Raw genomic sequence first — 14,633 nt, forward strand, 5'->3', positions numbered from 1 at the left:
CAAATACTACTGTTAGACAGTACTACAAATACTACTGTTATACAGTACTACTAATACTGCTGTTATACAGTACTACAAATACTACTGTTATACAGTACTACAAATACTACTGTTAGACAGTACTACTAATACTGCTGTTATACAGTACTACAAATACTACTGTTAGACAGTACTACAAATACTGCTGTTATACAGTACTACAAATACTACTGTTAGACAGTACTACTAATACTGCTGTTATACAGTACTTACAAATACTACTGTTAGACAGTACTACAAATACTGCTGTTATACAGTACTACAAATACTACTGTTAGACAGTACTACTAATACTGCTGTTATACAGTACTACAAATACTACTGTTAGACAGTACTACAAATACTGCTGTTATACAGTACTACTAATACTACTGTTAGACAGTACTACTAAGACTCTGTTAGACAGTACTACTAATACTGCTGTTATACAGTACTACAAATACTACTGTTAGACAGTACTACTAATACTGCTGTTTATACAGTACTACAAATACTACTGTTAGACAGTACTACTAATACTGCTGTTATACAGTACTGGACAGTACTGATGTTAGACAGTACGACAAATACTACTGTTATACAGTACTACAAATACTGCTGTTAGACAGTACTACAAATACTGCTGTTAGACAGTACTACAAATACTACTGTTATACAGTACTACAAGTACTACTGTTATACAGTACTACAAGTACTGCTGTTATACAGTACTACTAATACAACTGTTATACAGTACGACAAAGACTGCTGTTATAAGTACTACAAGTACTGGCTGTTATACAGTAACACAAATACTACTGTTATACAGTACTACAAGTACTACTGTTATACAGTACTACAATACTACTGTTAGACAGTACTTACAAATACTACTGTTATGCAGTACTACAAATACTACTGTTATACAGTACTACAAGTACTACTGTTATACAGTAACTAACAAATACTACTGTTATACAGTACGACAAATACTGCCCTGAAGACCAGTACTACAAATAGCTGCCTGTTATACAGTACGACACATACTTGCTGTTATAACAGTACTACAAGTACTGCTGTTATACAGTACGCCAAAATACTACTGTTATACAGACGACAAATACGCGAAGTTATACAACAAACTTACAAATACTACTGTATAACAGTACTACTAATACTACTGTTATACAGTACTACAATATACTACTGTTAGTCAGTACTACAAGTCTGCTGTTATACATTACCTTACAAATAATACTGTTAACAGTACTACAAGAACTGCTGTTTAGTACAGTACTACAAATACTACTGTTATACAGTACTACAAGATACTAGCTGTTAACAGTACTACTAAATACTCTGTTATATCAGTATCTACAAATACTACTGTTATACAGTACTACAAATACTGTGTTATACAGTACTACTAATACTACGGTTATACAGTACTACAAATACTCTGTTATACAGTACTACAAATACTACTGTTATACAGTACTTCAAATACTGCTGTTATACAGTACTACTAATACTACTGTTATACAGTACTACAAATACTGCTGTTATACAGTACTACAAATACTACTGTTATACAGAACTACAAATACTACTGTTATACAGTACTACAAATACTGCTGTTATACAGTACTACAAATACTACTGTTATACAGTACTACTAATACTACTGTTATACAGTACTACAAGTACTGCTGTTATACAGTACTACTAATACTACTGTTATACAGTACTACAAATACTACTGTTATACAGTACTACAAATACTACTGTTATACAGTACTACAAGTACTGCTGTTATACAGTACTACTAATACTGCTGTTATACAGTACTACAAATACTACTGTTATACAGTACTACAAATACTACTGTTATACAGTACTACAAATACTGCTGTTATACAGTACTACAAATACTACTGTTATACAGTACTACAAATACTGCTGTTATACAGTACTACAAATACTGCTGTTATACAGTACTACAAATACTACTGTTATACAGTACTACAAGTACTGCTGTTATACAGTACTACAAATACTACTGTTATACAGTACTACTAATACTGCTGTTATACAGTACTACAAATACTGCTGTTATACAGTACTACTAATACTGCTGTTATACAGTACTACAAATACTGCTGTTATACAGTACTACAAATACTGCTGTTATACAGTACTACAAATACTACTGTTATACAGTACTACAAATACTACTGTTATACAGTACTACAAATACTGCTGTTATACAGTACTACAAATACTACTGTTATACAGTACTACTAATACTGCTGTATAACAGTAGTATTAGTAGTACTGTTATATAGTACTACAAATACTGCTGTTATACAGTACTACAAATACTGCTGTTATACAGTACTACTAATACTGCTGTTATACAGTACTACAAATACTGCTGTTATACATTACTACAAGTACTGCTGTTTATAGTACTACAAGTACTGCTGTTATACAGTACTACAAATACTGCTGTTATACAGTACTACAAGTACTGCTGTTTATAGTACTACAAGTACTGCTGTTATATAGTACTACAAGTACTGCTGTTATACAGTACTACAAATACTGCTGTTATACAGTACTACTACCAGGGTATGTGGTTAAATATCTGGGCATGTTCAGTCAGTATCTTTATGTTGTATTTATTCATCGGCACAAATGAGCTTCCACACGTTTTGCTCCTCAACGCACCGACTTACATTCTGAAGACTTCCCACAATCCCCTGCTTTCAGCTGCTGGTTTTGTTCTGGGTCTCTGCTGGCGGCCAACATTTCCACTTCTGTCATCAGTCATCTTTTCCTCACCTGTCTGTCTGTCTGTCTGTCTGTCTGTCTGTCTGTCTGTCTGTCTGTCTGTCTGTCTGTCTGTCTGTCTGTCTGTCTGTCTTGAAACCTTGAAACCTGTCTGTCTGTCTGTCTGTCTAAGGTTTCCTTTCTGAACAGGAAGCAGGTATTGAACTCTCTGTCTGTGTTCACTCTAACTCCCTATGCGTACTACAACTCCCAGCATGCACCTTGCCTGCACTAGTCTGTAGGTGTTTATCATAGAGTGCTGCAGGAACGAATCCTAACACCCGGAAGTAGGTGAGCATTTTAAACCTGTGGTTCCCTCGTCAGAGTCAGTGCGATTTCTCCCTAGGTGTTGGAAAATAGCTGGAAATAATGTCTGTGGTTGACACAAATTTCAGACGGATCACGTTTTGTTCTGCGACATTAAATACATCAGCAGTGACCCCCCCCACCCATTTTTGAAGAGTTCACGTGTCTGAGAAACGATGGTTGTTAACAAGTTGCTGAATAGGACTACAGGAGCTGTCGAGGACGTTGTACGTCATTACACCGAACACGTAAACACTCCGCTCAGTTGGTCCCCTGTTCTGCTTGAAGTACTTCTACTTAAACCCAGTGTGGCTGAAAGGAAAAGCTTTGATCAAATATGCAAGCGCACGAAAGTCAGTATAAAGGATCTTAAGTTGGCGTGACGTTGGAGTCCTGCGACCCTGCTCTACTCCTCCAAGTGCTCTGTTGCCAAGGAGTTTCAGCAGCGGCTTGTGGTCGACTGACACAATCAGGTCCCTGCAGCCCAACACGAAGTAGCGCACTTTGTCCAAGGCGTCTGCGACTGCGAGCGCCTCGCCCTCTACTGGCGCGTATCTGGATTCGGCTGCATGTGTGAACCTGCTGCCAACCTGGGTCACCTTCCATCCATCAGCGCAGCAGAAAGGCCTGACCGGCGTGCATTGACAGTGCTTCTGGAACAGCCAGAAACCAACGCCCTCCTTCGACCAGTCTGTGGCGAGGCACGTTGACTTGGACTTGTCAAAGATGCGGACACCGCACTCGATCTCCTGGACAATTGCCTCCTTCCACTCGCAGAAAACGTCCTCCAACTCTGGAGAAAACTCAAAGCGTACCCCACTCTGCAGGAGCTTCCGGAATGCTGGCATACATTCAGCCATACTGAAGGCGTAGGCCACCTGGTTGACCAGTCCGAACCAGGACCTGACGTCAGTGACGTTACGCAGTTGCGGAAAGTGTCGGATCGCCTCAAGGTAAGGGCTGCATGGCCGTAGGTCAGTCATGGTGATTGTGAAGCCTGCAAAGTCCACCGTGGGTGCAGCTAAGACAAACTTATCCGGGTTGAGGATGATGCCGTTCCTGCCACAAACGTCCAGCCATCGTATCGCCTGGAAGTAGCTCTCTTCAATTGTATCAGCCCACATCAGTGTGTCGTCCACACACTTGGTCTTGTTGCCGATGTCCGCGACCACCTCGTCATACCGTCGTGAGTAACCGTCCCCCGACGCCACGTACCCCTGTGGGGCCTAAAGGTACCGGTAGCGCCCCCATGGGGTGATAAAGATCGTCTTGTGGCGGTCATCTTCATGCAGTGGGACGCTGTGGTAGCCGTTCCAGGCGTCGAACACAGTCTTGCGTTCCCACTGGGTACCTGTCTCGCCTGGTGGAACGGGGATTGCGGTGGGCATGCTTTGCACAGATCACCATGCGGTGACACTGGGCACTTCTTCCAACACGCCAAGACGAACGTCTTGGTCGAGGCCCGCTTTCGCTTCACTTGTCAGTGTATGGCCACGGGAATGGGGGTGGCATTGCATCCTCATCAAGCATGAGACGAAGCGGTGGACCGGACATCCTCGGCAGGGGCTGGTGGGGGCATGTATTGAATGTGCTCTGAGCGTATATTCCAAGCAAGTGTTTCTGTAGACCTTCCCTGTTAGCCTCCGTGGCCGGCATGGGGAGTCTGGTCGGAGGCTCCGCGGGCAGTCGCATGAGTCTGAGGCCGCCAGGTTTACCTCCCCGAGTGTTGGGAACTTGTCTGAGATCATGCCCAGGTCCAAGCAGACTGTGCACGAAAGGAATATACAGTCTGAAGTGTCCGTCCCATACGCGATCTGACGTGTCTCCAACCTTCGGGCGTTGTTGCTGTTACCGGCGAACCTGACGACTGCAGCCCGAGAATCCGTATTCCCTCATTGTTTGCGGCCTTCATGGTCATGGATACGGGAATAAGGTCCTCTGTACTCAGGCCCATCTGTTGGGCGACCCTGACGCCGATCAGGCAGCTCTGGCACCCTGTGTCAGCCATGGCAGGCAGAGTCACAGCGCGGTTCGTTTCCGAAGGTCGAGGCCCAGTGCTTTGTAATCATCACGTTCAATGTTGAGTGTGAGGTAGACGTACGGCTGTGGGTTGGACGGGCGCTTCGTCCACTTGTCACACATGTCGTCGAACAGGTGGTGAGCGAGGGGGAGTGTGCGTAGCTTGTTGCTCGCGCTGGTCATAGTGAGTGTGCATAGCTCGACGAAGGCACACCCCGTCAGTCTCCTCGGGTGGGGACCTAGGCGATCGGCCACCCAGGCAGACCATGTCTAGGTGATTTTGACGGCTGCACTTCCGGCACGTCTGGCCGTACCCGGGGCACTCGTCGCGTCTGGTGCGCCACTGAGGCGTTTTGCCGTGGCCTGCCTCGCCGCAGTAGATGCACGTCCCCTCAGACTTGACCTTTAATTTCTCTGGCCTGGCGCCCCCTCTGGTGCGGACGTCCTGCTGCTTCCCCTGTCGATATGAGCTGCTGATTGTGTCCGTGCTCTGAGGGCCAAGCAGGCGTGATGGTGAGCGCTTCCCTGACTCCTTGGCTTCGATGTACTCTATCATGTCCTTTAATGGCATATCCTGGTTCTTTTTGCCAAGCAGATCGAGCTGTATTTTTTGGTCCGCTATGCCGCGGGCAATCACGTCGCGCAGTATTTCCTCTGTGAAGTCATTGACTTGGTCACACCCCTCCTTAGTACACGTCATCTCATATTTACATGTGCCTGCCCTTTGAAGCGAGCGTGAAACGATCGGATGGGCTCCTCGTGTCCCTGTCGCATGTTAGATAGGGCCACCCGGGCTACCATGGTGTTCTCCGCACGAACGGCGAGTGCTCTCCTGGCGGCGAAGAAATCCTTTTCATCATTATCCACTAGGCTCTTGCCCGCTGCGCGGGTGAGGTCTTTTCTCAGCTCCTCCTCACAGCACTCTAGCAGATGTGTGACAACGTCGGACCCAACAAGTTTAGTGCCCCTCTTGTACTCACCCCAGCGGGTAAGGAAGTATGACCAGGTCTCGGCCGTTCCAGCCAATGCTATGGAGGGGCACCTGAGTTACTCCATTTTAGCATTTGCGCGCGGCTCCCTGGGGATTGCAGCGTGTGTGGTCGCGTGTATGTTCAGCATGGCCACCACCACATAAATGACCGTAGTGCAATATTACCTAATAACGTTAGCATTTTACTCCTGGCGATTAGATTTATGATTCGAAAATGATAAAAGTAGGGTAGACATGTGGAGATGATCTGGCTGAACAGAACATTTATCAAACGGGTTCATTTTCCACAAATCCTATTTTTTTACAATATTCCAAAAGCCTGACACAAAAACCACATCCTGAGCAGACAGAGAGGCGGAATAATCAAACTGCAGTGCCTGAACACCACCTGCAGGGGGCAGTGAGTCGCTGAGCGGTGGGACCTTCCTCTCTGTGGAGAAACTCCAAGGCTTCACAGCTGATCCCACTTCTATTAGAATTCCCTTCACCCGTTAATCTCAGAATTCCCACTTTATATCAGGCTTCCTGTGCAGCAGGACTCGTGCATCGTCACCTGTATTAAATAAGATCTCCTCTCCGTGTAGAAACACCAATGTTTTACAGCTGATGTCACTGCCTGTGTGTGGCTGGACTTTAAGACGTTTAGTCTGCAGACGTGTTTGCTGCGGGAATCGAACCTGCGTCTCTGTGTGCAGGGCTCGACCCCCCCCGTGTTCCTCAGCTCCATGACGACGGAGGCCGTCTGCGAGAGGGTGCATCTGATCGAAGGCATCGACCAGAGCATGATGGGAAACTACAGCGCCACCATCAGGAAGGTGTGTGTGTGTGTGTGTGTGTGTGTGTGTGTCGCCCGCTGTCAGTGGTGCCGAGTCGGTCTCACAGTGAGACTAACAGTGTGTCCCTCCAGGCGAACGTGAACGGCCGTGTGCTGACGCAGTGTAACATCGACGAGCTGAAGAAGGAGATGAGTATGAACTTCGGAGACTGGCAGCTGTTCCGAGCTACGGTGAGGAATAACGGTTCCCATACGATCTGGAACCATCTCAGATTTCATCAAAGTAAACAGAGCTGATTTCACGGGACTAAAACTTTCCAGAGATTACCTGATGATCGGGTTGTGAATAATTGAGTGACTATCTTAAAGTCCCACCTGAGTCCCCAGCTGAGTCCCCAGCAGAGTCCCCAGCAGAGTCCCCAGCAGAGTCCCCAGCAGAGTCCCCAGCAGAGTCCCCAGCAGAGTCCCCAGCAGAGTCCCCAGCAGAGTCCCCAGCTGAGTCCCCAGCTGAGTCCCCAGCTGCCATTGTTTAGTTTTTTATTTTATTTCTTATTTATTTTTCTATTCTTTTATTTGCCTTCCTTTTTTGTTAGTTTATCTGTTTTCTGTCTGTCCTCACAACAAAGCGGCCTTGGGTACCTAGAAAGGCGCTCAGAATCTGATTTATTATAAATAAATCATTTATATTTATCATTTATTCCCACGTTAGTCTCAGGATTCCCACGTTAGTCTCAGGATTCCCACGTTAGTCTCAGGATTCCCACGTTAGTCTCAGGATTCCCACGTTAGTCTCAGGATTCCCACGTTAGTCTCAGGATTCCCACGTTAGTCTCAGGGTTCCCACGTTAGTCTCAGGGTTCCCACGTTAGTCTCAGGATTCCCACGTTAGTCTCAGGATTCCCACGTTAGTCTCAGGATTCCCACGTTAGTCTCAGGGTTCCCACGTTAGTCTCAGGATTCCCACGTTAGTCTCAGGGTTCCCACGTTAGTCTCAGGATTCCCACGTTAGTCTCAGGATTCCCACGTTAGTCTCAGGATTCCCACGTTAGTCTCAGGATTCCCACGTTAGTCTCAGGGTTCCCACGTTAGTCTCAGGATTCCCACGTTAGTCTCAGGGTTCCCACGTTAGTCTCAGGATTCCCACGTTAGTCTCAGGATTCCCACGTTAGTCTCAGAATTCCCACGTTAGTCTCAGGATTCCCACGTTAGTCTCAGAATTCCCACGTTAGTCTCAGGATTCCCACGTTGTTCTCACTTCCGGTGAGACCTCAGAAGGAGTGTTCCGATGAGGTGCTGACAGGACTTCCTGTGTGCTGCAGGTGCTAGAGATGCGTGCGATGGAGAGCCAGCTGCTGCAGGAGGAAGCTACCAGTGAGCAAGGCAGCGTTCGTGCGGCGGCCCCCCCAGATGCCTCCCCCATGTTCAGCTTCAACCTGAGCTTCGAGGATCTGAGCACCGACGAGCCCCCGAGGGCCGGGAACACACAGTGGACGGTACGGGAGTTTTCCTCATCATTAACTATTGGACTCCTATCATCCAATCAGAAGACACCACACTTTAAAAACTACAATGTCTTCTTCTGTGGTGTTTAACTGCTCTTCTTCTGTGGTGTTTAACTGCTCTTCTTCTGTGGTGTTTAACTGCTCTTCTTCTGTGGTGTTTAACTGCTCTTCTTCTGTGGTGTCTCTTCTTCTGTGGTGTCCTCAGGGCGCGCACCGCACAGCCAGCCTGAACAGTCTGAACTCTCAGGAGTCGTCAATGGACATCTCTCGGCTAACGGACCGCCAGCAAGACGAGTACCGCACTGCATACCAGGAGTACATCGCTCAGATGACGCAGGTGGAGCTGGGCGGCGTGGGGGGGGAGCGGCCCGTGCAGCCGCAGCCGGGGCACTTCCTGTCCGAGAGCAAAGACGAGCAGGACGGACGAAAAGCCTTCAGCAAGAGGAGCGGGGTGGGCAAACCGGCGGCCGACAACGCCGACCTGGACCCCATCAGGGAGGAAGACGAGAAGGGCGAAAATGCCGGGGCGGGGCTGAAGGCCGGGGGGGCGCGGCGCTACCAGAAGCTGACCAGTGACGAAGACGAGTCCGAGGAATCCGACAACGCCCCCCTGCTGAAGGGCGGGAAGCCGGCCGACGGGGCTGGCGGTGGCGTGCCGGCGCTGAAGGGGAAGGACTTCCTGTCCGACGCCATGCTGGACAAGAAGGATTCGTCGGACTCGGGCGTGCGCTCCAACGAGAGCTCGCCCAACCACTCGCTGCAGGACGAGGAGGCGGAGCTGGAGGAGGACAGGAAGCGCGGCGGTGACGGCAGCGTTCCCAGCAGCCTCAGCGGCTTGCATGACGTCCGCATGTCCATCTGCTCCGAGGACTGCAGCCTGCTGGCCTCCAGCCCCGAGGAGAGCTGGTCCTTCAACCTTAACCGGACCCCCAGCTCCGTCACACTCAACAACAACACCAACAGGCCCCGCCCCCCCGCCGCTGACCCCACCTCCTCCACTGATGTCATCCTCTCCCCTAGCTCCGCCCCCCGGCCCGGCCCCAACAACGAAAACGTCCGGGTGGTGCACCTTAGGCGGGGGCTGAAGCCCGGCGACCCTCCGGAGGTCTGCGCCGTGTCGTCCGACACCGTCACCTTCGGAGACGAGCGCGAGAGCATCCTGTGATCTCACCGCCTCTCAGCCAATCGGGAGCCTGCGGGGGCCAAACGTCAGCCAATGAGGGCCATTAGAAATGAAATATCCTCAGAGATTAAAGACAAACGTTCATGAGGAAATAAAATGACTGAAATATTAGGACCGTTTAGTTTCTATAAAGTCAAACTAAGATTTAAGAGTCTGAGGTTAAAGTCCTGAGCGCAGATCTGACAAACATCCAAGGTAAATATTTAAGAGACAGAAATCTCAAATATTCTGAAAATGAAGTTGAGAATATTCCAGATAAAAATTTCAGATACAAAAACAATGTGCATTATTAAAATCAAGAAGAGAAGAGAAGAAGAAACTACTGATTAAAAAAGAGGAGAAATATTCTGAGATCAAAGAAACACCTGAATAAAATGCTGACATTAAAAGCTGCGTAAAACTGAGGAAATTTGGATTAAAAAAATGAAACTTTGTGATGTTCAAAGATTTTCAGAATAAGAGCGTAGTGTGTAGTTGTCGTGGTTACGTGTTACTTCTGCATGTTGATGTTTAACGTCTTAAAAACTAAACGACAGAAAATCGAAATACCTTTCTGTCTTTTTCAAATCTGTGAAAAAACTCATTCTTGACCGGAGTGAGACTAAAATGTGTGTAGACACATCAGAGCGCCTTCATGTGGAACAACACATCCCACTCCTCAGGTATTTCCAAATATTTCAAACTGAAAATATTATTGATTGAACATTTGAAAGAGTTTAAAATATTCTCTGAGCTTAAAGTAATCTGAGTGTAAAATATTATAAAGACGAGTAGAAATGAGAGTTTTGATCGGTGGGAAATAAAGAAGAAGAGACTAAAAACTAAATCAGTAAAAACACATCCGTTTTTGCTCAGATTTGATCTGAACTTTCAGGACGTTTTCTCACAGATTTAAAAATGTCTACGTCCCTCTTTCACGTTTAATAAATGAAGAGAAATACTCTACAGACGCATGCTCTACCTTTCATTTTCTTATTGGCCCTTAGGCATGTTGTTTTACTTTGAAAAGCACTGAAATATTAAAGAGGATATTAATATTCATCACGAATTGAAAACGTCTTTTACTTTGGAAAGGGAAACTAATATATTATTAACTGTGCTGTGAGTCGTAACCAGTGTTTCGTGAAAATGTGTTTTAATCAGGACGCTTTTATTCTGAAATTTGATTCGAAAGGAAAAATGTTTTTGGGGCAAAAATATAAAACAATAATCTCAGATTAAAACAAAATTGAGATTGAAATCCTCGTTAAATGTTTCGGTAATTAATCAAATAAAAGGTCCCCTGAAAAACACAGCTTTAGATGATTATGCCCTATCATTCATTTAAAGTCAGCTCAGGCTGCAAGGAACACACATTTACAAGAGACAGACAGCCCCCCCCCCCCCCTGCTTAAACCTCAGACCACAAGGAGACCTCCGGACCGGGAGGATGTCAGGTTGAGGAAACTGACTTTCAGAATAAAAGCGTCTGATAAATGTGAATTAAACAACATGAAGAAAATAGAGATTAAGAAGAATTTATGGATCAGATTGAAATGAATCTGCATGTCGATGTTTAATCTGCTGTGAAATAAAATAATTCCATCTGGAAGATTCTCTGACCCTTTGTTGAGCTGGAGAAGATCATTTTAAATATCATATTATATAAAATTACTGAATCATTATTGAACTTCTTTCTTTTGAAATGCATTTATTGCTTGGAATCAATTTATATTCTTTTAATTTAACTTCAAATCATTCCGATAGTTTGCTTGGAATTTACATTTCTTCTTTTGAATCATTTTTAAAATATTTAATTGCATCTTGTTTATTAAATGCATTTCTTTTATTTTGAAATGTATTTTTATAAATGTATCATCATCTTTATTTTTGGATTATTTTCCTGATCCAGATTAGAGTGTTTGACCTGAGACGGGAGACCCCCCTGCAGGCTCGTTTTATGAACACTAAGAACTTTAAACCCGGAACCAGATTTTAAGGGATGTTCATCGCCTCAGTGCCTCCAGGGATCTGAGATTCATTACGATCCTCAAAACAAATACGAAGCCTTGAGAGCTAGAAGTTAAAAAATATATGAAATGATAAATGTGACATCAACCCCGAACAGCTGAGGGTCCCTTTCAGGAAGGACATGCCGTCCAATGGGAGGTTAGATATCAACATGAAGACCCCAGCCCCCACCCCTCCTCAAATAGAACAAAAACTCAGGACGGTTTCATTTATTCTTCCTCTTTTATATTGCACAGAAATAATGAGCAAAACCAAAACTGTGCCGTCAATAAAATGTAAAAAAATAACACGATCCAGTTCTACCCGGCAACAGGGACTCAACGCTCCACTATCTTACAAACATTTACATCTGGACCCCAGCACAAATAATAACAACAACATTCGGGGGGGGGGGGGGGGGGGAGAAGTGCCTGGAGAACATCTGGATGGACTGTACAAAAATATTTCTTCATAAAAAAAGATGAGGTATGTTTGGTTTCACAGATCTGGGTTTAAACTCTTTCATCAGTCCTGTGTGTGTGTGTGTGTGTGTGTGTGTGTGTGGGGGGGGGTGTCAGTAGGTGAACACCAGGTCGGTGAAGTAGCTGCCGGCGATCATCTCGCTGAGCTCGGGGGTGCAGTAATCCGGGAAGTCGAAGTGGGACCCGAGGCTTCCCTCTGAGTCCAGGTCAGGGTCCACCAGAGAGATGCTGAGGTTCGCGGGGCCAGAGGCGCCCGATGGGGGCCACGGATCAGAGGTGGTGTGCAGGCCAGCCAGCAGGCTGAGCGGGAGGTCGTCCAGGTTCCTGTAAAATGCAGACTTTGTCTTATTATACGTTCCACACGTTCGGTTCCAGGAGAGGAACCTCAGAGCTCTACAGGTGTTCCTCCTTAGCCTGAATCAGTATAACAATTCTTTCTGTACCACCCGGAGAACCACCTGAAGCCGGAGAACCACCTGACCCTTGAGAACCCTCAGCCCCCCGGCAGTGGCCCTCAGAATCTGGTTCAGCCCGATGCTGAGTCCTGATTGGACTTCTCAAATTAAAAAAAAAAGGCCAGAACTTTTTAAAGGGAGGAACAACATGTGAGCTCTGGAGCAGGACAATATCACACCTCGGGGGGGCAGGTTTCTGGGGAAAGTCAGACATTATTCTTTTTATACATTTGGTTTCTTTGTCATTAGAAGAAACATGCTTGATATTTTAGTTTCCAGCTGGGCTTAGACCAGCTGACTCTAAACAGGGTCCTTTAAAACTGACCCAGAGAATTGTGGCAGAGTTACCCCCCCAAAAAACTGGAAATGTCCTTGTGGTTTCTCCCACATCTGCTCCTCATATTCCTGCTTTCTCTTGACTTCCATCAGAAGACTATCCTCCCTCTGCTGAGGCTCAGAGGTTCTTCATGGGGACATTATGGGATGCGACTCAAACAAACATGTAAAAACTACTAAAAACGAACAGGTTCAACTGGAGCTTAAAGAAAGCTCTGTCTGGTATTACGGGACTTGACTCGGGAAAAACAGAACTCAATCTGCAGACACATCTCTGGACCAATGGAGGGGGGGTCCGGGTCTCTGCTGGAGTCCTGGCATTATTTTTACACATGTTGCTCTCTAGAATAAATTACTCTTTTACATTTGTTCTCTTTTGCAGATCCGGTGGGTCTCTATGGAACCTGGGACCGGACTCTAAACCTGATCTTGGCTCTGTAAAGGAGGAGTATCTGACCTGAGGTGGAGCTCCTCCTCTCCCGCACTGCAGGAGGAGGCCGGGCTGCTGCAGGAGGAGGCCAGGCTGCTGGAGCCCTGCTGCCGGGGGATGGAGCCCTGCTGCCGGGTGATGTTCTTGAAGCTGTAGAAGAGCCTCTCGCTCTCCTCCTCCTCCTCCTCCTCCTCTTCACTCTTTAACTCCTCTTCATCCTCCTCCTCCTCGGAGTCGGTGAACTCCCGTTTAACGAGCTTGCTGGCTTTGAAGCTGCTGGTCAACACGTAGCGGTACCGGGGGTCCTGCTGCCCCAGTACCGGAACCAGCCTCCTGCTGCTGCTGGGCTTCAACCTGGCGAACTTCTTGTCGGTGGAGGTGGGTCTCACGGTGGAGGTGGTTCTCAAGGTGGGTCTCGCGGTGGCGGTGGGTCTCACGGTGGATGTTTTCTCCGGGGAAGAGGCTCCTGCACAGCACTCGGTCCTGGCTTTCTTCCTGGGCCGGTACTTGTAGTCCGGATGTTGGGCCATGTGCTGCAGACGGAGCCGCTCCGCCTCCCGGATGAACGGGATCTTCTCGGAGTCTCTGAGCAGCTTCCAGCGCTTCCCGAGCCGCTTGGAGATCTCCGCGTTGTGCAGGTCCGGGGACTGATCCATGATCTTCCTCCTCTCGATCTTGGACCACACCATGAAGGCGTTCATCGGCCTCTTGATGTGTCCCGTGGCGGTCTTCCAGCGGTCTGGTTTCAGCGTTGCGGAGCAGCACGCCGAGGCCGTCTGTAGCGGTGAGGCGCTGCACAGTGAGGCCGTCTGTAGCGGTGAGGAGCTGCACGGTGAGGCCGTCTGTAGCGATGAGGGGCTGCACGGTGAGGCAGCCTCCCGGGACCCGCCATGCTGCGTATGTTCCACCATGTTCCCAAAGCCTCCAACTGACGGACCCGAGTCAGTGGACCCTCCCGCCACTTTGGTTCTGTTTGTACCTGTTTTATCTCCACTTAAATATCCGTTAAAACGTGTTTTTCCGCCGCGGCTGCGACAGCTTCTCTCTGTTCAAACTTCCAAACCGGCGTCTTATTTACCAGCTGATCGGTACCGCCCTCAGCCAATCACTGCTCTTCTTCTCCATAAACCCTGCCGCCTCCGCAGTAGCTTCAGCCAATCACCGCTCTTCTTCTGCCAAAAACCTTCCCGCCTCCACTGCTATCTCAGCCAATCACAGCTGCTCTCCCCGCCCCAAGGCGTCTGGCCGTTACTCCTCTTCATTATTCATCTGATAATGATTAGAGAGTCTCCCTTTTATTAGAGACTCTAACTCA

At 47.1% G+C, this 14,633-nt stretch overlaps 2 protein-coding genes across 2 annotated transcripts in view; one reads left to right on the forward strand and one right to left on the reverse strand.

Moving 5' to 3' along the window:
* kidins220b (kinase D-interacting substrate 220b) overlaps positions 1–11,217 on the forward strand; it is a 35,044-nt gene extending 23,827 nt beyond the window's left edge. The window contains 4 exon segments of the mRNA XM_063902398.1: positions 6,862–6,981; positions 7,074–7,172; positions 8,261–8,434; positions 8,649–11,217. Of these exon segments, the coding sequence (XP_063758468.1) occupies positions 6,862–6,981; positions 7,074–7,172; positions 8,261–8,434; positions 8,649–9,608 (1,353 nt within the window). The 3' untranslated portion in view covers positions 9,609–11,217.
* An 889-nt stretch (positions 11,218–12,106) lies between these two features.
* sox11b (SRY-box transcription factor 11b) lies at positions 12,107–14,371 on the reverse strand. The gene is made up of 2 exons (XM_063901574.1): positions 13,346–14,371; positions 12,107–12,421 (listed from the first exon to the last, which is right to left on the reverse strand). Exons 1-2 carry the CDS (start codon positions 14,227–14,229, stop codon positions 12,190–12,192), a joined length of 1,116 nt encoding a protein of 371 aa, XP_063757644.1. The 5' UTR covers positions 14,230–14,371; the 3' UTR covers positions 12,107–12,189.
* Positions 14,372–14,633: the final 262 nt, after the last annotated feature.

This window comes from Eleginops maclovinus, chromosome 15 (genome assembly GCF_036324505.1).
Source record: "Eleginops maclovinus isolate JMC-PN-2008 ecotype Puerto Natales chromosome 15, JC_Emac_rtc_rv5, whole genome shotgun sequence".
Classification (NCBI taxonomy): Eukaryota; Metazoa; Chordata; class Actinopteri; order Perciformes; family Eleginopidae; genus Eleginops; species Eleginops maclovinus.

Coding starts and splice junctions, on each gene's coding strand:
- sox11b (XM_063901574.1), bottom strand. CDS start 14,229: ATGGTGGAACATACGCAGCATGGCGGGTCCCGGGAGGCTGCCTCACCG. Junction 12,422..13,345: donor GAGGAGGAGCTCCACCTCAG/GTCAGATACTCC, acceptor TGCATTTTACAG/GAACCTGGACGACCTCCCGC.